Source organism: Prinia subflava, chromosome 4, assembly GCF_021018805.1.
Source record: "Prinia subflava isolate CZ2003 ecotype Zambia chromosome 4, Cam_Psub_1.2, whole genome shotgun sequence".
In the NCBI taxonomy this organism is placed as follows: Eukaryota; Metazoa; Chordata; class Aves; order Passeriformes; family Cisticolidae; genus Prinia; species Prinia subflava.
Genome location: NC_086250.1, coordinates 68,230,382 through 68,253,376, shown reverse-complemented (window position 1 = coordinate 68,253,376; position 22,995 = coordinate 68,230,382). Strand labels below are relative to the sequence as shown.

Genomic DNA, 22,995 nt, shown 5'->3' with positions numbered 1-22,995 from the left:
GGTTCACCTGCATGTGGAACCTCAGTATAAAGTGTGAATGAAAATGTTCAGTCTTGAGGAATCTCCGCTGAAGAAAACATCTTCCCCTGGGTGTTAAATTCACACCAATTTTCTTGCAAGCTTGTAGAGTGAGAAGCTGGGATTGCAGGGGCTGGTCTCTGTTTTGGGTTCTGAAAAATGCATGGGTTTGGTGCTTGCTTGTATAAAAGCTACAAATACTTTTTAAAGTTGGCGATTTAAAGAGAAAATCACTTCAAACACTTCTCGTGATCAATAAACATGAACCTCTTCTTGTTATTCTTGAAATTATTAAATGCACTGGAAGTGTTGAAATATAACACAAATAAAATCCTAGAAAAAAATGGATGCAGTTCCTTCTTCCTCAGCTGCAATTTTTTCCATATGACAAACTGATATTAACACAGAGTTAGAGAGCAAGGGAGGAATTTTTTTTTTTGTAAGCCCAGAAATGAAAATACTTCATTACAAAAATAATTTGCACAATAATGGAAATAAGTAAGTGCAGTGCAGACTCTCTGGAGTAAAGCTTTCCTTCCCTCTTTGCTTCCCCACAAACCCTGACAGTCTGCTCATTAACAGGGAATTGGATTTACATGCCATTTCCAGAGAAGAAGAAAGCAGTGGTGTATGTACTGTATAATAAGCACTTAGATTTTTGGTTTAATATAGATGGGTGATGCGTTAACATTTTTAAGTTTTTCCAGAGTGAATTAAGTTTTGATGACCTCTTTCATTTTTGGCAAGAGTTCCCAGCTTTAGACCTGCAAATTTGAGTTTGATTAATAGGACTGTGTGCATCCTGCTGCAGCAGTCCAGCTTGTGCTGCTGTTGGTGACAGTGCAGGCAGGAAATACGCTACCAGTAATTCAGGTAAAGCACATTTTTCATGGCAGTTTTTTTGCAAACTCAGCATCATTACGCATCAAAGAGTGTTCAAGTGATGTCCTGAAATAAGTCTTGTGTCCTCCTGAAGGGGAGAGGGTTGTGCCACTGAAAAAACAACAGCAGAAAAATTTAATGCATTCTTTTTCCAGAGCCATTGCACATTTGCCTTTCCAGTGCCGTGCATTAAGTTGGCTGAAATTGAAAGCTCAGATAGGAGCTGCTCTCAAAACATTCCTCAAGAATATTTTTCATTAGCTTGTATCATTACGTGCACAATCCCTTCTTCACCCTCACCCCATCATGCTTTCTTTCACACATGAGGGGGATGAGGGAATTTATCTGAATTAGAATCCATGCAAAGATATCTTTAAAAGTGTCTCTAACAGAGGATACTTTCCTTTTAGAAGTCATGAAGGGGAGGTGTATGCAGAATGACTAAGACAGCCAATTAATATGTTGTATAAACAGTAGGCACCACTAGGAAAAGGAGAGAGAGAGGAAAAAATATGAGATATTTGAGGTGGGGGAGAAAGGGGGGAAGGGAGGTTGTAAGTATAAAGTGTTTGCCTTAGGACTTGTCTTCAGTTACAGAGCCAGACTCACATGACTGGAGCTCGGTTTGATGTGGTAATGAAGCATTGATCACAGGAAAAAGATGAAATGGCCTTTGCTCATTCATTATTTTTATCTTCTAGCTGTGGAAGACAGAAAATTGTTCATAGGAATGGTTTCGAAGAAGTGTAATGAGAATGATATCAGGGTGATGTTTTCTCCGTTCGGCCAGATAGAAGAATGCCGAATCCTTCGGGGACCAGATGGGCTGAGCCGAGGTGAGTGTGCAGGCTGTAAAGTCTCTTTCCTTAAGTGCTAATTGGGAGTTTTATGTCACACCAAGGTAGGCAGAGCCACTGTCTGCAGCGAGGGGTTACGCTGTAATACGTCCCACGTGATGAAGGTATCCACATGAACTTTTCACAGTGACTGAAATTATCACCTTTTATTTCCAGTGTCAGAAAGGTCTCGGTGCCAACATATTAACTTGTGTTATCACCCTGTTTGTCAGCTGGAAAGGTTCCTTTGCACCCTGAGAAAACACCCTCAGTTTTCTGCTCTCACAAAATCAAAGTTGCTCCCCTGACCCCATTTCTGCTTTGTAGCACAAGGTCAAAAGAAATAAATTTAAAAAAAGGACTGTAAATGACTGCTTGAAGGCATGAAGGGTGATGGGAACTGGCCCTCGTTGTAGCATTATCTTCTCCATTCCTGTGTTTTCTGTAACTATATGCAAAACATAGGTCTTCTGTAACTGAGAAACAAAGAGGTTAGCTTGGACCTGAGAGCATTGCCTGGACAGAAGTTTGTAAAAAGAGTTTTTAAATCTTATGCCTCTACCACAACCCAGAAACCAGGGCGGAGGTGTTAAGCATCACCATCATGAGTGGTCAAGTGGCCAGCCTGAACTTGGAAATGAAATGCTGCACACATTTCAATAGCCAGTGATCCCTTCTGAGTGCAAAAGTACCTTTTAGGGAAAGGCCTTCTGAAAACCTATTGGACAGAAAGATAAATGTATATTGATGACACAGACTGCATATTAACTCCATGGTATATGGACCTGAATTTATTCTCAGAGCATGAACCTTCTCAAAACATCAGTGCCAGGGATGGCTGAGTGGAAAAGGAAATAGGGACAGTCCCATGTCTCAGTGCAGGATTATGCTGTTGTACCTGCCACAGCCATTTAATGACACAGGGAGTAAAGTAATTTTAATTGTGGAGCTGTGAAAAACATCACATATATAGGAAAAAACAAATACATAGCAAGTACACAGTTTATGCATTTTATTACATTTTCAAAAGGCGTAGAAAAAGGTAATAGCACCCACTTTGCATATAGATACGGGTATAGATTTAGATTTTTTTTCTTTACTTCTGGATCTACTTGTTTCTAGTAGGCAATAGGATCCACAGAATTTTGTGCAACAATTTGTGCATGGGGTTTTTTGTTTTGTGGGTGGCACAGTTTCTATAAAACACCTATAAATTTCAGCAAAGGAAGTGCAGGTATTCCTACATATCATGGCACTGCTTGGAAGCACATACTGAACTACTTCTGAACAGTAAGGACTTGTTGGAAAGACACTCTGGCAATAAATTGGGAGTCTCAGGAATATTATGCACTTAGATTTAAGGTTTGTGATCCCCAAATTTTTGGGGCTGGGGTGCAGCAGTCTCTTCAGGCAAGGAGAGCCTCATGACCATGGCTTTTGCCTTGGGGAAGATTAGGGCACAGGTCTAAAGTTGCAGCTCAATAAGGAATTTGCTGATGGAGTCGAGTGTTGCCATTATCTTTCTAGACCCAACACTGAGGCAAAATAAGTATTTCTGATTTTCCCTGATTTCATTGTGTGAGCAGCACAAGGAAGGGATGATGGAAGACACAAGTGGGAAAGGAGCTAATTAACTGCTGAAATAACAAGATCTGCGCATCAGATGTTTTGAGCCCCAAAAAAAGATTTAATTGACTTGTCAGCATTACCCAACAAAGAAATGGATCTTTCCTGGGATCCATAAAAATCCCTCTGCATACTTGCTTTAATTCAACAGACTCAGTGCAGTAGGAGCATAGAAAAGCTAATTATGAAATCCAACAGAGTAAGGGAGGTTGGTGGGGTAGTTTTGTTCTGCTGTGAGCAGCAATCTCCCAACAATCAGGAGCTGAGATTCCTAAGCCACGTCTCCAACGCATCAGGCAGGGCAGTGTCGTGTGCTGGCCAGCACAGCTGTAGAGTTAATGTGCTGTTCTCTCCTGCTGGAGACTGAAGATCTCAGTGCAGGTAGGTCACACACCAGTAACCACTGCAGAGCTGCATCCTCCGTGCCACTCGGGTTCATTTCGGTCACAATCACGCCTGATATTCCATCATGCCCTCATGCCTCATGCCTTGTTAAACTCGAATTGCTTTCTACACACCCATGTTCACACTTCAAAATGGGTTCAGCTGCACCAACCAGGCTTTCAGGCAGATTTTTATCAGCTTCACAAAACCACCACTCCATGAGAGAAGGCAAAGTGTTGGGAAAATGGTTGGTACTGCAGTTGAAATGAAAAGTGCTGAGGGACATCTGCAGAGGAGGGAGCTTGACTGAAAAAGCACAAGGTGAAAAACTGCTTCTGGAGGGAGAATTTACACTGTTAAATCTTTGTAAAGAGTTCCAATCCTTAATGAGTTTTAATTCATGTTACCATTTCCAAGATGTTAATTCCCTTTGCCACAAACATTATTTGTTTTCTCAGCACCCGTCCAGATGTGCTTCCCTCCTAGACACAGAGGGCTGAATGAAAAATAGTCACTGTCTGAGGAAAACACTGACCTTGCCATGCCAGAGCCTTTGGGAGCTCAGTGCTCACAGCAGTGAGATGGAAATGTGGTCCAGTAAACTGTTTGGTATCTCTTTACAATTGCATAACAAGTACACCTCATGGTATCTCAGATGAGAAAAGTTTGAACAGTATCTTCCTTGGTATTTATGCCAGCTTTCAAGCTTTCTTAAAAGGTTCAGCCAAATAATCTATATTACCAGCAGATAGTTGCAAGAAATAGCTCCAGGTTACAGTGCTCAGTAGAACAGTTTTGGTTTGGGGTTTTTTTTACTTAATGAAACTAAAAACCTTTCAATTGACTTTTATTTTAGCCCATGTCTACTTCACATCAGCAGCTTTACCACTGGAAGGGTGACAGTCTGCTGTCAACTCATAGGCAGGATTTAGGGTTGTATTGTACCACATGGGCTCCAGTAGCAAGGAGAAATCCCTTCCTGTGGCACTGAGGGAAAATGTAACACTTTGTGATGAGTGTGATAAGTGCTGACATAAAGGGAGATGGAGCTCTTATTTCTATTGTAGTTGCTGACCAAGAGTTGACAGAACTTTAATAAAGTCACACCCATTGCTGTCACTATTGATAATGGACCATCACCTTTTCCACTCCAAATTCCTATTGTCAGCTGTTTGAAGCTCAGCTCTAAAATGTGACTAAAGTAGTAATACAGAGCTCCAGTGGTAGAGCAGTGTGTTTTAAAGAAACTGAGGGGTTTTTTTAGCTTGAGTCATGTTTTTCCCTCATTGTTACTCACTCCTGCATCTAAGAAATAATCATTGTTTATACCTGTAACTTGCTGTATTTCTATCAGCTACAAGAATAGGCAACAACCAAAAGGCATTGCCTTCCCAAGGCTCTGGGATAGTCCCTGTGAAATTAGCTGGCTGGCAGTGAGTAATTCCTAGCTGTGAAAGGTGTTAAAAAATAAAAATACCCTATTGGCTGTAGAGATAAAGAAACCAGGGACCCAACAGCCACGGAGGCTGGCTGCCCCTTGAGCAGGGTTTGTGGGACTATCTAAAGAAGCTTGCCACTGCCTGTACGATATTCATTATTCAGAGAGAAGGGTTCAGCCTGCAGGGTTGTTTAATCCAGCACTTTTTCTGAAGAGCTAAGTATGCTTTACAAAAATTCATGATTGTGATATCATGTGCTAAGCTTCATTATCATGAAAAAGTAGAAGTGAACTGCCTCAGATGATTAAGATTTTAAATCACTTATTGTAAACGGCTTAGGGAAACTTTCAGACCTCCTGACTCCCAGCACTATGTAATGTCTACATGACCACAGATGCCAACACAGACAGGCAGGCAATAAGAGCTGGAGTGTTCAAAAATAGCCAGAAATACCAAAGTTTGATCTGTTGCTGTGTAGCTGTGCCACTGATGTGCTGTATTGACTATAGGTGAGTTGGTCACTCATCATCTCTGTTATCCTGTTGCTTAAAAATACAGGTAGCAATGCTCCTCTGCCTTTGTAAAATGCTTTTTTTAGATCAGTGGATCAATATCTCTGTATCACTCTAGGAATTATTACCATCCGTAATGATGATAAAAAAAATCCTCTTATCCTTATCACAGAAGGACCACATAGCAAATTATTCTGCTGTATTGCTAAGTGCAGATTTATATGTCAGATACCAGAAAGATGTCAACTGGGTTAATAGCATGCACTGAAAAAACCTGCTAATAATATGTAGAGAGAGTTGGATATACCATGAAAATTGTGCAAAACCTCAAAAAGCATTTTTCTACATTTTCTAGGCTCCTAATTGTATGATTTTTTAACGAAACATCACCAGGCACATGGGACAAGTGAACGTTTCTGCAGACATTGATTACAAGGATTGTTTTTCTCATTCTTTCTTTGCTTTAAGAGCAGGTTAGAAATGGAATTGCGAGCTACACCATGGTGAGGCAATTTAATTTCTTGAAAATCCATTCAGAACTTTCAGATTCAAGGGTATTCTTGATGAATTAGTAAAAGAAAATTAGTATTTGCAGCACAATTAATTGCAGGGAAAGAAAGGTGAGGAGACTTCTGTGCTGGGATTTTCTTTCCTCTGGATATTTACTGCTCCTTTCTGAGCTAAAGCAACACAAAGTGCCAGCTGTGGGAACACCCCAGGTCAGGAGTCACCTTCTGAACTGTGTATCAGTAAGTGGTGGGAAGCAAGGACAGTGGAGGTGCTGTGTTTTCAAAAGCTCTTCAGAAGCTCCTCCGTGCCTTATTCCTTTTGCTGCAATGTGGTAACATTTTCATTTTTTCCAATCATTGTAGCACATTTAATTTTGTTTTCCCTTGCTGAAACTCTCTTGCAGCTGGGAGGGAAGAAACACATCCAACTGACCAATGTCTCTGTTGGCCTTTGGCCAGTAACTACATCTCAGATTTCCATTACTGCAGTTTTGTAGCATTGACTCCCAATAGGCAATCCTGAAATAAAATAATTTGCAAGAGGCTTTATTCCAACAAGAGGATCATCGAGGCACAGTTAGAGAATATGATCTTTGGTACCCATTTAATTCCGGGTTTGTGTAAATTCCACTTACTGAAGTCTGTACTTTGCAGGGTGGGTAATTGAGTGTCCAGTTAGAAATGCCTCAAGGGAACCGTGAACTTCAGGAAATTTAAAATCTACAGCCTGTCAATAGTCAAGTCAGTAGAGCTGAAGAGCTGAGACATAGTTACAGGATGTGCCTCTTGTTACCTTTATGTGCCTGATATGCATAAACTGAAGAGCTTCACTGTGGCTTTGTCAAATTAATTTCTATAGACTGACTTGCTGCACTTGGTCTCAGACCTGTCATTGTGTGTCTTAGGTAATACTTAACAACCAAATATCACTATGGTAAACAATTTGATGTACAATTTAGTTTGTAGATGGAATGTATTTTAGCCACCAAGACAGATTTTTGTGTGTCTTCATTGGAAGGCTTTTTTCCAGGATGTTCCTTCCTTCAGACTGGGCTGTATTAGCACAGGAAAGGAAAAGTCTACTTTGCAGTCTCAGCTAGAAACATTTTAACCCAACCAGAGCTTATTTTTAACACACTTCAATTTCCATAGCTTTTTATCCAAGCCTTATCTTTTCTTTAAATAGAAGCTTTCATCTCAGAGGATCCCAACTACTCCTTGCAGGAGTATTTGGCAGCTTTTCACTTTTGTTTCTCCACAGAAATTGAAGAAAAACTTGTTTACAGTGTTCTGGGAAGCTGTGGTGCAACCATTACAGCACCAGCTGTGCAGCCACCACTCGCAGCACTGCGTTTGCTTGGGTGGCCTTGAAAATCTCTGAAGTCTTCTTCTGTGTCAAAACCAAAACCAAAATAATGTCTCTGCTTTTTGCATCTCCCTTTGGCTTCACTTTAAAACCTCTGGTAGACCACACTGGTTTCATGAGGGAGGTTTCTTGTGTAGGTACGAACCTTACCTGAGGCTTGTATACATAAAAATGTTCTACATCATTTGCAGCTTGCAGGTATTGATGTTGTGTTAGGCTGTGCAAAAACTGCTGACTGAATGTTTCTCAGCAGGCTAGGCAAGCCTGAGATGCAAAGAATCACATGAAGCAGGAGCTGAAATGGGGCAGAGCTGAGCTTTTTAAAATATTTCAATTATTCAGTCACTCAGACAGCAAGCCCTAGTTTTGGGATGGCCAGGGTCAAGGAGGAGGCCTATTGAATTTCACAGATTTTTCAAAAATCTCTTTGATTTTTGTAGTGGGAGAAGGGTAAGGAGCAACCCTGTGAATTTAGATGTTCTCTCAGCCAATGTGGCAGATGTGTTAATGTGCTCCAAAATTTCTCCTATGCCAGGGCTGAGTGCCTTACACCAATTCTGCCTGCAGAAGGAAATTACTTCCAGCAGCCTTTCCCCAGTCACTCATTTATCTGCTGTAGGGGGTAAGAAGGCAGTCTTGGAGAAGCAGCTAAAATTCTTAGATCTTCTTTCTGCCTCCTTTTTTCTTTCTGTCAGTGATCCCTGACATTTTGAAACCAGAGCTGATAAATAAGTGTGAGGTGTCTTGCAGGTTGCTGTTTTTACAAAACAATCTGATTTTTGGGGGTCACTAGGTAGCTGGTTGTACAAAATGAAGTTATTTCAAGGCATTAGCTATAGAAGTATCCCACTCTCCATATTTTCCCTCCCAGAGAGCTTCACAGCTCCAGTAAGAAGGAAATAATTTAATATCAGGACTTGGTGGGGTAGAACAGAAGTAGTTTGCTTGTAGCTGTGGATCTGGAACACCTCGGTCCGTGGCAAGCCAATCAATGCCATGTTTCATAGGATGAGGTAAGAGACCACAAAAATCTTTCTTGTTTCCTTGCACTACGAGGCATGAAATCTGATTATTCCTGTCCTCCTTTAATTGTGATTTACAGTCCTAAAGCTGGCAGCGGTTTCCCAAAAGACCACCTGCACCCACGTGATACAGTGAGTGAGAGTGTGCTGGAAAGGGATTTCCCACCCCTTCAGAAACATAAAGAAATGAAATCCAGTGTCCTTGCACACCAACTTCTTATTAAATTCTTGGTGCCCAACTAAACCATCCTCCTCGAGTGCATATGAGCCCCACAGAGGAAAATCAAAGTCCTGCCATTGACCATGGCAGGAAATACAAGCATTTCAGAAGAACAGCTTTTCTCAACACCTAAATTACAGATGCAAAGTGATTGAGTTTAACTCACCAGATCCTATGATGTCAGCTTAACTCCCCTCTGGTGTGGCAGTCTGGTCATGAAGGAAAGGACTCCATAATTCTCACACAATGAAATACATAGGATCCCATATTCCATGCATAATAAAAATATATATGCACACATAATAAATATATAAATGTTATTGTGTGTGAGTGTCCAGGTTTGGTAGCTGAAAAATAACCCTTGAATGTGAATACACGTAGCAGTGTCTGGAAGGATGATTAAATTAACAAATGTTTAATTGGGGCACTTAATGGCAACCTCCTAAAGTCTGGGTTTTCAAATAATTTAGAAATAACATTGCCTACTGAATTTTTGCCATGTTATTGAGGTAAATTGGGGATTTACTGTGGGAATGGCCACTGTCCATCAGTGGGAAATGGCCTGCTGAATGGAGATAACAAGGGGACTTAACCTTGTAGCCTCTGGCTGGCGAACCCTAATTAAAATGCAGCCCCATCCTCTCTATGGAATGCTGCTTCCAAATGCTCATATTCAAGCTGCATAACTTCATTCATCAGGCATTCCCCTTGCCCAAAGAACAAGTTTCTTTCAAATGGGTACAGAGATCTGCTACAAAGGTCTTTTTGCTCTTTGACAAAGGCAACTACGCCCATGCAAATGGTTTTGGGCTGAGGAATGGGGAGGAAGGCTTTGGGTGTTGGGAGCTGAAAGTGCCCAACAGCTGAGCCCTGTGGTTAAAAAGAGAGAAAGCCTAAGGGAGGGAGGGGGGAGTCTGCATTATCTTGAGAGGAATGCAGCCGTATTTCTCTGCTGATTCACATTTCTTTTGAGACCTGCTAATTGCAGCATTTCTCAGTAAGTTACTTACAGCAGAACTGCTGGGGAGAAATTGTGATAAATGCATAAACTGTGTCTTACTGATTTTTGTCGACATTTTACATGCTTCTCATGTATTTGAAACCTCCATTCAGTAGTTGTCACTTTAGTACACACTCCTGGATAGTGAGAGCCAAAGAAGTGAATGAAGCAGTTTCTTGACCATTATCAACAATATTATTCAAGGCTCTGTATGGGGTTCCTTGCCTGCCCTCCAGTAAATCTCTATTTGTGCTCATCCACCACTGAATTTGCAAGACAAGAAAAGAATAATGCTAACATCAGAAATTATATTAAGAAATTATATTACTTTGAGACTGATGGTAAATTTGGGCCTCTTTAGTGCAGCAATATGGAATCTAGGAGAAGTACTGCAGGTTATTTACCCTTCTACTGCACATTTTGTCTAGATTGCTGTACAGAAAGATGGTTTGTTACATCAGATTCTTTGACAGAAATTTGTTGCTGAACAAGACTAGTATAGCATTATGCAGTGTGGCTAAACAGAAATGAGACATCATCAGCTGCTTTGTTACCTAAGAAATAGAGACACAACGCTGTGGTGAAGTTTGGGTAAAAGAAATCTGATTTCTGATTTTATGATGCTCATCTATCAGCCAGAGCTACATAAGCCAGCTTAGGTTCTCTTGAATCAAGGGGCTTTACATTAAAGAGGAAAAAATATACCGCATGATGCAAAAATGCATTGACTTTATTTTCATGACTAGATGTAGTGCTTTTGGGTAATGATCAGGCATTGCTTTCTCTTACTGTTGTTTGATTAAAATGTGAATACAGTCTTGACTTGATAATCTTACCAGGTACACACAGAGGTACAAAGAAAAGGTATTCTATGCCTCAAATTGATTTGCATAAACCAAACAATCTCTTGCTTGCTGGATTGCAAAATGGTTTATTTTGCCCATTGGCCACAGGGGCAACAATATTGTATTTTTGATGCCAGAATGTAGCTTTCATGCATTAGCTCTAAAATGACAATATGCTTTAGCCTCTCAGTGCTTAGATCTGCTTCATTTGGAAATCTTTTAAGTAGTAATAATAATAATGTTTTGAGGAAATTGAGTGGAACACTAAATTATTCTCTGAAACCTAAGTTCAAACTGTGCAAGGCTAAGGGAGCTGAAAATCAATGCACTTTTAAAGTCATTAGAGATCACAAGTGAAATAAGTCTGTGTTGCTTTAGCTAAGCTTTTAGTGTGCCATGGTATTATTACAAAATCAGCCTGAATCTGCATTAATTTCACAGTCTTTTTCTTTAAGATGCCCAAGGGTGCATGAAGAATAAAATGTAAATCTCAGGAGGCAATGTTTTTATTAGCCAAAAGGGCAGTGAGTCATGCACTGAAGACGTTGACCTGCACCATGCCCAGTGTAGGTATGGCTGACAATAGTAAAAGGGTGGAAAAATAGCCCAGGCATTAGCCTACTGGCTTTTCATTATGATTTTAAAGGCTGAAGAAGGGGAAAAAAGAGTTATTTTTTCAGTTATTCATGCACATAGCTTCAGAATTGTTCAAGCTGGCAGTAGCTTTCACAGATCAAAGAATTATACTTGTACCTAGAACTCAGAGAAGCAAATACCATAAGGATTTTTATTTTTAAAATTTTATTTTATTAAATGTTGAGATTCCACTTATATTACTGAATTTTGTCTGAGTCTTTTCAGAAATAGTCACAGGATACACCGTGGAGTTTTTCTCATTCTTATTTGTATGATCCTTCCTGGTGCATCACAGTAATTTGTGATGTTATGGACCCCTTTATTTAATTCTCAGTTCAGCTGTCAGTGATGCCGACACTTATTCACTATCCACAATTTACCTACACAAAAGCCAGAGCAAGCAATTGTTAATGCATGGTCTGAATAAATTTAAATATGCAATCCAAAGGCTACATAAAAACCTTATTTATTTCAAACCCTGTGGCTAAAGAACAAAACCAGTAACAAAACAGAACAAACAAACAAACAAAAAAAGCAAAACAAACAAAAAATTAAATAAAAACCCTTCTTGTCACCCATCCTCACTTAATTTTTTTTCTTTCATCTATGGTCAGATTAGCAAGTCAGCACTGTCAATAAATAAACTAGAGAAGTTGTTTATTTTTATGTACTACTGAGAACAGTGTCGTCTTGTGGCCGTTCTCGTAGACTGTGTTGGTTTAACAAGCGTCCAACCCTTTTGTCTTGTTGTTTTTTGTCTTTCCTGCTCCCTGTCCCCTTGTTCCCACAGGCTGTGCGTTTGTCACATTTTCTACAAGGGCAATGGCACAGAATGCAATCAAAGCCATGCACCAGTCTCAGACCATGGAGGTACAGTACTGTATCATTTGCCCTTTCTTTGTTTTCTTTGTGCAAATGATTGCGAATGGTAAAGCCATGCTCTCCTGGATCAGATCAGACACATGACAATCACAGATTTAAATTTTTTACCAGCTCACTATACCTGTCTTTGTGAAGTTTTATTTTTCTCAATCACCTGAAAGAGCACAATAAGGCTGCTGTGTGGTATCCAAACACGGCTCTCAATCCTGTTTTCAGTGGCATTCAGCAGAAAATAAAAATGTTGTGAATACCACTCCTCAGTCATACTCAGAGTATCTCTGATGAGTAAATTACCTCTATTTTTAACACACTTTCCCCCTAAAGAAAAATCTTAGCTTCCTTAAATAGATTTCTAAGTGTTGTGGTTTGCACTGCTCTGAGAAAAAGCTCGAGAGATTTAACATGGCCACACTGAGTTACCAGTGCACGTGTTTTTCTGCAAATAGAATCTCTTTTTAAGTTAATATTATTTTGCCTTATTCATGTAGCCAATAAAAATGCTAATGATGACAGTGCATATCAGAGTGTGGCACTTCCTGCAGAGCACCATCGTGGCTGGCCCCTCACAAGCAACACTCTTCACTCCCTTCCAAACTGCCTCTATGGCCTCGTGTTTTATCATGATGAGCAACTCAAAACTTTAAACTCATCCACTTAATGGGACTTTAGCTGCTGGCTAATGATCTGGTCATTGGAGTGGTTATCGAATGCCACGGCTTGTCTGGCAATCTCAAAACTTTTTTCAGTCTGTGATTTTTGTCATGGTCTTTCAGAATTTTGCACAAAAAACCGCACAAGTATGAAATCTTTACTTACTCTGGATCTAGCTTATCACTGGAGAGTGCATGTTATACTGTATTATGTATACTGTATCTTCGTGTAGTGATGATTTTTCTCAGAGGTGGCATTGATGTTATGTGCACTTGTTTCTTTCTTTCTTTTTTTTTTTTTTTAATTTTATTATTTCTTTTTCCACCAGGACCTTTCAATTTTTTTTTTTTTTTCTCTCAGTGATTTTCCTTTGCAATGCTCTAGTCTCCCAAAGCATGCTGGGTGCTAAACAATCATTATTGCGTCATGTCGTTGAGCTGCTTTGTGTAACGAGCCAAGGGGGGAGACCAGGGGTGGGAGGGTGGACAGAGGACAAGGAGGAGGAGAAGATAAAATTCAAGCCAGTGCATGAAAATGTCACTAACTGTTTCCTGTATAGTACAAGTAATGATGCCAGCATTGCAAAGCTATTGTCTTTCCAAACATCACGTTTGAATTTGGTTGAGCTTCTTTTATAATCAATGTGTTTTCTTTTCAGTGCAATGCATTTTTAGACCCTGGGTATACAGTTTTAGTTGAGAATCTGCCAATGAGATGAGAATAAATGAAATTATCTTTACTAGAAAGCTGCTGTTATACAGTCTATGCAGTCTGACAGTATCTTGTGAAAAAACTGCCACTTTGAGTCTCTGGAATAATACCTGTAGTAATTTGTCTGCCGTGCACTGCACCATTAATTCAGATCTATATGTTTTTCTGGGTTTGATTCCAAGTGAAAAGGAAATGCTTATTGGTAATACTGTGTTTTACCGATATTTTCCATGTGCTTTAATGTATTTTTCCGTCTAACAAAATGAATTTTACGCAGCTCTACTTCTGAAGATGGTAAAATAAAGACATAACACCTCCCAGACAAATTCTCCCACTCCTCTGTTGTATGCACCACTCCAAAAGGGGCTGCATTTTGACGGGATACTCTTAATGAGATTAGTTCTGTAGAATAGTTACTTTTGGATTAAAATCCTTCTCAGTGCCTTTAGAGACATCATCAATGAGATCCCCAAATTGGCAAGGCAATTCCAAATATTTTGCCCTTTGAACATCAGGGTCTTTGTGTCATTTGTGCTTAGGCTGAGTCCCTTCTTGGAAAGAAGCCGTGCACCCTCTTTCTCCATGGAGGAGAGACTCAACCTGACAACAGAAAAATATGAAGGCAGCACCAGCTGTTGGGATGAAAATGGCACTGAATGTCATGGAATATGAAGCCACTGAATGAGGAAGGGAGGAGCACCTTGAGTGTGCTGGAAGCTTCCTCTCAAGCTAGAAAATAGAGGTGCATATAACAGGAATCACCCTGTAGGCAAAAAAATAAAAAAATTTGCTCACTTTTGCCAGTACTCTTCTAGTGAAAAGTTAAATTGGGTTGACTAGTGTTACATATCAACCCTCAGCCTGAAACAAATATCCTTGGACACTTTGGTTTCATGTTCTTTTGCCAACAGAAGTGGGCTTAGGGGAATATATGTAGTACACGATTGCATTTCAATGCAATTACTACAGATTTTTTTTTTTCATTTTTTATTGTTTTCAGTTCTTTAGCACACATCATTGACCAAAATGAATTTTCAAAGGGGGCTAAGAAAGAACAATGGGGTTGTTAAGTCCAGATGAACACGTCTCATAGAATAGTTACTGCTCTTTCCACCTGACTTACTGACCTGGTTAAATCAACTGATTTTTAAAATATAATTGCTGGTCTAAAGTGTTTGCTCTTCTATTTCTTTTCTGTGGAGTGTTTTTGTTTGTTTGTTTAAGTCATTCAAATGCAGCACCAGTAGAACACACTAATTTGTTATCATGGAGTAAATTTGATACAACAATAAAAACCCTTTTCTCATATAGAGCCACTTGCTAGATATAATCTCAGTCTTCAGAATGTTTGCTTTCTTGAAAAAGATGAAGTGATGAAATATAGAGCAGACAGTGAAGAAATGAATTATAGATTCATAAATTGCAGAGATATTGTTTTTATACAATTTACTGACATTTAAGAATTCATAAATATGTCAGCTGTAGTGTTGAACTACCGAACTGAAAACTGAAATAACCATATAATATTTCTTCCTTTGATACTCATTTCTATTTCTTTGGAAATAGACTTGATTCTCCTGTACATGCAGGCAGAAGGCAATAAGTTTCAGTTGTTCTTAGTGCACTGTTACCAAACCTTGTATAAGATAGAAACAGCTCAGGGTTTTTTTTATTAGCAAAACCAGAAAAATCTCTCTCACATCCTCTACCCCCTGGCTCCTTTTTCTTTCTTTTTTTTTTCTTCTAAATGATCTTATTTTTAATATTAGTATAAAAATCACTAGAGAGATGTAATTGTGTAACAAGCCGACTCCTTCATAATCTTTATTTGATTGCTGGAGTGTTATGTATCTCTTTTCTTCCTCACTGAAACACTGAAAGACATTTTTACAATGAAACACACAGGAAAAGAATTGGAGGTGGAATAATAAACCACAAGCGATGATTTTCTAACAATTCTAAAGGAACAGAGGGATGATGAGAGATCTTTGTATGAGAGATATTATTATTGTTTATTTCATAATTTCATCTGATGATTGGGAATATTTTTATCACTTGTCCTGGTGTAAGGATTTTCAGAGAAATGGTACACGACTGCTTTTCATAAATAATTGAGGACAGGAACTTTTCTGAAGATGTTCACAGTGTTGTGAGAGCAGCCATGGGAAGAGTAGGTGAAGTGTAACCCTACTCTGCATCCCACGCTATACACTTTGGCTAAAGCACTGCTGTGTTTCTTGGACTTGAGTCACTTATCACTCCTGCCATTGTGTTCACATTGAAGTTAGACAAGAAATTAGTATAACAAAGCATGCCAAGGGAAGTTATTCATTGGATGCTGTGAAGTTGAAAAGCAGTATGAAATGGATTGACAGTTTCGGTGACTCATAAAATGCTTGAATTAATTTGAAGAACTGAATCATTGCAGTATATAGTTTGCTTTCTTGATCTGAAAAAATTAAGACTTGAAAGGTTAAAATATGAAACATTTTCTAGCAGGGGAAAAAACCAGAGAGAAATCAACAGAGACATCTTTCATAATCGCATCTCATCTCAGTGACTTTGCCCAGGAATGCCCAATTTGAAGTCCAAGAAAAATTCCAGTTTACCTCAAAAGTCCATATGGTCTGTGACCTCCAACTTCTTCCCAAGGGTCCCTCAGCCATGGCTGAGGAGTAGGCTGCAGACCAGACCTCTAGCTCTTTCTTACAGCTTCCCTATTTCCTAAGGCACCTTACAGCCTTGCCATACCATGTAACAAGAGGCTGATAGAAGCAATAGAAGAAATGGTGGCCATCAGGAATGGGCTGCTACCACCAGAACTAGGCCCTTTTGGTCTTCATCCTGCTCTTTGTTCACCCATCTCAAGGGTGCTTGGTACAAAGCATGCCTGGGAGCGGACGGCAGGTGGGTGAATTGGCTGGGGGTCCTTGGTGCCCACAGGGTAAATTTGCTGCTCCCAGTCTCTTTAGGGTGCCCGTGCCAGCTGCACAGAGCATGTGGCATGGCCAGGCCACGGTGGCAGGGCGGTGCTGGCTGTGTGGCCCTGGCAGCACCGAGGTTGGACACCTCTCCCTTTGGCGCTGCCTCGGAAACAGACTGCAGACAAAGCATCGCATCCGTCTCATCAGCTGTGAGGCTTAATTAAAGAGGACTGGTACACTTTGCTGTCTCTGGCAGCAATTTTGATAGCTGGAAGGAAAAGAGAGCCTGAAGAAAGGTGCTTTATAAAGAGAGCTGGGGAATCAATAATTTTTCCATGGTCTCTTTTCCCAAGAACCTGAAAACCTTAGCGTTTTGGTCCTGCACGTGCCAGCCACAAAGAGAGGGTGAACGATCTGGTTGTGCCAGTGCCAGTGGCCCTACAGGACGTGGCTGAGCTCACAAGGAGAGGGTGACCCAGTGTGATTTAACCCTTCTGTCTTTCCTGATCTGTCCAACCACAGGGCTGTTCTTCGCCAATCGTGGTGAAGTTTGCTGACACCCAAAAGGACAAGGAGCAGCGGCGTTTGCAGCAGCAGTTGGCTCAGCAGATGCAACAGCTCAATACTGCCACTTGGGGAAACCTCACAGGTCTTGGAGGACTCACACCACAATATCTAGCTGTAAGTTCATTTCAGAGGCAGTGGCTGTATTATACTCTATTTATTTTAGGACCATGGTAAATCAGTTCTACTAAACTCCCTGCAGTAAATGGCTAAATTGTCCAGGATCACAGTGTGTCTTCTTCTGGTGTGTTTGTCTGCAAAACAAATCATAGATTCATAGAAAGACTTGAGTTGGAAGGGACCTTAAAGGTCATCTAGTTCCAACCCCTCCGCTGTAAATAAAATTTGATTCCATTAGTTTTTTGGGGAGTTTTGAATGTTTGAGTCTGGTTTTTATAGCTGGAATAAAATTTAGGTTCTTCCTTAGGGGCGCACAGATAGGCAGCTGAACAGTGTAGGGGCTGTGTCCATATGGTGCAGACCACAAACTAGAATGTTGTGGTTCAATCATCAAATTTCCACATTTTCATTTGGAAATGGCTTTTGCTTTAATGCATGGTCCTATCAATGCTAAACATGCATGGTTCATATCCCCTCACACAGAAAGTGAATGTGCCCAGGAAAAGCCATAAATTTAAAATTGTCTTTCCCTTGGTCCATTTTTAAGATGAGAAACAGGTGGTAGCTGCTGTCCCTGCTGGAAAATCTGAAATCCACAGCCACATGTCTTTGGTTCTGGATGGCCAAGAGAGGCTCCCCTTCATCACAGCTGAGAGGGAGACTCTGCCTTTTGTGGCTCTGGAGTTGAGAGGTGTGGTTGAGGAGCTTTTCGATAACTTGAGGATTCCTCATGGTTCCAAGTAAGGCAAATAAACCCTCACAAAATACAAGGTCAAGTACAAGGTCCTGACCCTGGATCAGGGCAATCCCAAGCACAAGAGAATGGATCAAGAGCAGCCCTGAGGAGAACTTGGAAGTGTTGGTGCTTGAGAAGCTTAACACGACCTGTCAATGTGCACTTCCAGCCCAGAAAGCCAAACTGTCCTGGGCTGTATCCCCAGCACCGTGGGCAGCAGATCAAGGCAGGGGTTCTGTCCCTCTGCTCTGCTCTGCTCTGCTCTGCTCTGCTCTGCTCTGCTCTGCTCTGGTGAGACCCCACCTGCAGTGCTGCATCCAGCTCTGGGGTCCCCAACAGGAAAGATCTGGACCTGTTGGAGCAGATCCAGAGGAGGCCACAAAGGTGATCAGAGGGTTGAAGCACTTCTGCTATGGAGAGAGGGCTGAAAGAGTTGAGGCTGTTCAGCCTGGAGAAGAGAAGCCCCTGGGACCTTAGAGTTTTCCATATCTGAAGGGAACCTCCAAAAAAGCTAGTAAGGACCTTTTTACAGGGGCATTTAGTGATGGGACAAGGGGTAATGGTTTTAAACTGAGAGGAGGCAGTTTTAGGTGAGATACTCAGAAGTTGTTTCCTGTGAGGGTGGTGAGAGAGAGGCACAGGTTATCCAGAGAAACTGAGGCTGCCCCAACCCTGGGAGTGTTCAAGGCCAAGCTGGATGGGGCTTTGAGCAACCTGCTCTAGTGGAAGGTGTCCCTGCTTGGAACAGTGGAGTTGAAAGTGGAGGATCTTTAGGGTCCCTTCCAAACCAAGCCATTCTGTGATTCTATTAAATGGATGTGCCCATGTATATATATTGTGTCTGTATAAATACATCATTTGTGTGCATACAATGTTTTGGTATAGTGATATAAACAGCAATTTACCCAGCAATTAAAAATATATATTGGTACTGAGAGTGCCTAATTAATACTGAGATAGGCTAAATTGCTATATATACAAATACCAGTCTAATGAATATCTGTGTGCTTGATTCATAAATATAATAAAGAAAAAACTCAATTGACAGGGGTGGAGAAGAATGGACCATGATTGACAGAGATGAGTTATGGTAACTACCAGACTACAGAGGGTTGTAATTAGTCACACTATGTTGGTTTAAATAGATTTAACACCTGGTTGTTAAAAAGAATAAATTGATTAATTGTTTTAAAGCAGCCATGTTATTGAGTTTCCCTTGTGTCTCTGTGTTTCTTAATAGAGATTAGACATTAATATGGATTTACAGCATTGACTCTAGGGATGTTCATTCCAACAGCAGACAGAAGCAAGAGACTATATAAATGTAAAGGAAAGCAGAAATATTCCAAATGTGAAATGATAGGTCGTTTTAGTTTTCTCTTCATTTGTTACATTACTGGCAGATGGATTGCTGTATTGTGTTGTTCATTTGCAGCTCCTGCAGCAAGCAACTTCCTCCAGTAACTTGGGTGCCTTCAGCGGCATTCAGCAAATGGCTGGTGAGTTAAAAACCCTTTCATTTTGTTCCTGCTATGTTTTGTATTCTTAAGCTATTGAATTCTGCAGCTCTAATAATCACATTGTCAGGGGGTGGGGGCCGTGTTGTGTATTAAATGTGGCAGATGTATTGGCAGGGGACAGCTCACGGTTCAGCGTCAATAGAAACACTTTCACCCCTCTTGCAGGACTGAAATTAAACTCAGTGCTCCCAGGTTGTGCAAACAGTTTGTCTTGCATTAGTCACCTGCCATTTGGCCAGAGTAACCAATTGTAAATTGCAGGAGAACTCTTAGTCCCTGCAGCCGTATCCTGCCCTATGAAAAGTGTCAGGAAAGCAACAGCAGGATTACATTCTAATTTCCAGTGAGATTTCTGTGTCCTGAAAAATCAAATTAATGGCAGCCCTCAAACATTTTAATAATATGTGGTGAGGAAAAATGTTCTGACCTTTTTAATGAAACCCAAGATTACAGGCCTACCTTCAGTATAAATTTTCAGGCTCCTTTTATAATCACAGAAAATTAACTGGGTGCCTTTTTGACTTTGGAACCCTAGTTGGCAAAATTACACAACAGAGATTTTATGTAAAAGTATAATCTTCAGTCTGGAGGAAAAAAAGAAAGAAAGAAAAGGGGAAAAAAGAATCAAAGTGCGAGCGGATTTGAAAGCCAGCTAGTTGGAGGGTTTCTTAGTAATGAGCTGTGTGCCAGTAGTAACTGATGTGTAGTGATTAGCAAAAGGTCATTCCCACTGTGTGACCTACCATGCTGATATCGTAACTTACATGATGCTAGAGAAGGCAGCATGTGCAGTAAATCAGAGCACAGATGCACATTATGCCTGCCGTGAGGAACTGTTAAAAAGCTTTTTTTTTCCTTCTTGTTACAGGAAAAAAAAAAAAAAAAGAAAGAATCACAAACCCCCTAAATTGCTACATTAGTTTATTTTAATCATGAGCCCACTGAATCAATGAAATACAACATTACGCTTGCTTCATCATCAGAAAACAAGGGCTAAAATATTCAGAAGTCTTTATGAGCACCATTTCTCATTCCTTTTTTAATCCTGGTCTTTTGCTGCTTCTGGTTCTGCTTTGAATGAAGCCTGAAATACTTTTAACAAGTATATATATATATACCACACTGTATAGCTATACCCCACAGGTATTCTTTGCTCAATCGTTATATTATGCCATTATTGCAGTGACATCAGAGAATAATGTGAACCTGCTGTCTGACAATATAAATTGGCCTACAGATGACAATATCTCTGAATTATTCTCTCTTCCTCAGACCTGCTGGCAGTGCTTGCTGGTTCTATTATGTTACACTTGCAATCTAGCATTTTTTCCATCAAAATAATGTATCTTAATATGATAAACAGAACAGAGCAGTTCAGCAACAGTTTTATATTTGGCAGTTTTGGAAGTGGCTTTGAGCTCAAAGATTGTGTTTTAATGTTTTCATATTTGATTAGGTCTACAAAATGAAAGAATTGGGACACTGGGGATAAATAATGTGATACCCATAGCATCGTGTGCACCTTAGAAGTTTTTGTTGCCTATTTCTCACTGTTAGTGAAGATTCAGCTTTGTTTTCAAGAACTGTGTTGAAACTAAGAATTTTAGTCAAGCATTTCCAGGATGGGCTTTCAATCCAGGATGTGATTTATTCTCTCAAAATCATATGGTCTTGAGACCAAGAGAAAGTCATCTTAAGAAATCATAGTGGCACATCATTGTTACTTGAAGGATATACTTTTTTCAGCTGCAAATTCGATTGCTAATGCACTCATCTATGGAATAATTTGATGACTGACTGCCTCTCTTGAAAAAAGAATGTATTTTATATCTTGTATTCGTGTTATCAAAACAGCTTGAACTTCTTTCCCCAAAATGTGTGACTCTTAAATCTTCATGTTCAAAGTAAAATTAGTGATATTAAATTTTTCTCCAAGCTGCATCTCTACATGAAAGTGTGAAAGACTAAGCACTATTTCACTGTTCGAACTGAGAGTTCATGTCCTCTCCTTGAAATCAGGCAGTACTATGTCATGCAGTGCATCTGGAATTAACAATTTGTATATTATGTTTTATGAAAGAAATAGAAAGTAGTCCTGTGTCTGCAGCAAGGGCTTGCATTACCAGCTGAAGCTATCTTTGAACCTTTGTGAAGGCCTAGAGTTTTTTAACTTAAGCTGTACAGGTTCATTTCACAAAAAAGGATCTAATATGTAATTCCATATTGCATATAGTTTGCCTATTAATATAACATTTCAAAGTGAGAAATAAAATCCAGACACAATTGAGTGAGGTGCTAAAGAAGATCCGTCATTGCAGCTTTCAAGTTCTTTGAACTTCGTGTTTGAGGGGTGTAACTTTTATCCTTGAAGTCGATGGGTGTGCTTACCATGTAATTCAGACACTAAAACTTTGATCAAAAGCCACATGAGCCATTGAAATTCCACCCTTACTTCCATGTCAGGGCTCTAGCATGTCTTTTGTGCTTAAATCTTGATGAAGTCACGGTTTGCTACATTAAGACTTCTGATATAGCTACCCTCTTGTACAAAATTAGGGCCCTTTGGATCTCCAAGTGTTTATTTGTACAGCTAAAGCTTGTGTTGTGTCTTTACAGAACAGAAGGGCCCCAGCACACACCCCACTGCACATGTGAAGAGTTATTTGCTATGCTCAGTGATCTTATTTCTTAAATCAAAGCAATTTTCTTTGCTAGCAGAGCAAAGACTGCTCTTGAGTGTGTAGTTTTAAATTCTCTTTCCCTAATACCATGCCTCAGACTGGTTAAAGTAGTTCTTATGTTGCAAAAGCAGTGGTTGTTTGATTTTGGTGAAGGGAGTGGGATTTTTAGGTGTTTGTGATTGAAGAGTATTGGAGTTTGCTTGTTTGTTTGTTCGTTTGTAAGCTGAGAATACAGTCCAAAGAAAAATGGGGATTTTTCTCAAGAACTCTCCCACATACAGACATTAAACACTCAGCATTAGGTCCAAAAGTGAACACTGTTCTTGCTATAGCAGCCAACTAACTCTGCTGTATATTCAGCATTGTGTGAAGTCCACGCAAATCATGAAACTGGTTTAATGAAAATTTGAGATCCTGAAATTTGAGAGACAAAAAGCTGTAGCTTGCCATTTAGCTTTCCAGGCTTTAAGGTTCCATGCCTAATTCTGCAGTTTAATGTTATCTCAATTGTATTGAAAAATGAGATTTTCATGAAATCATTCTACTTCATGAGTCAAGCCAAAGAAAACAATGTAAAATGTTGAGACTGCTAATAAAGTTGGGAGAGCTGGCAGTGGTGCCTTTGGTATTACAGTAATCCCGTGGTCTTGATTACAGGCACTAATTCTACCTTGCCAAAGTCTGCTTCATTGTCCTGTATAAAACATGCAAGGACATGCATCCTTACGAGTATATTTCATAGTGAGCACTTCCTCACTTTCCCTCCCCTTCTCTGATATCTTCTAAGGCTAATGCTAATCTAAAGGCAGTGTTTCCTCTCACATGCCTCTTCAGCCTCACTGTCTAGCCTACACTTTGTCTTTGGGGAAGGCTAATAATGTGGATGAATTACATTATGTGATTTGATTGTC

The 22,995-nt window shown here is 40.0% G+C and overlaps 1 protein-coding gene across 4 annotated transcripts in view; it reads left to right on the top strand.

Annotated features, from left to right (window-relative positions):
• The window catches only part of CELF2 (CUGBP Elav-like family member 2), a 376,801-nt gene that overhangs the window by 305,951 nt on the left and 47,855 nt on the right, over positions 1-22,995 (top strand). For all 4 annotated transcript variants that reach the window (XM_063397060.1, XM_063397061.1, XM_063397062.1 and 1 more), the window contains 4 exons: positions 1,602-1,736; positions 12,086-12,165; positions 16,986-17,144; positions 19,319-19,382. In XM_063397060.1, coding sequence (XP_063253130.1) covers positions 1,602-1,736; positions 12,086-12,165; positions 16,986-17,144; positions 19,319-19,382 — 438 coding nt within the window. The remainder of the gene's footprint in view (positions 1-1,601; positions 1,737-12,085; positions 12,166-16,985; positions 17,145-19,318; positions 19,383-22,995) is intronic.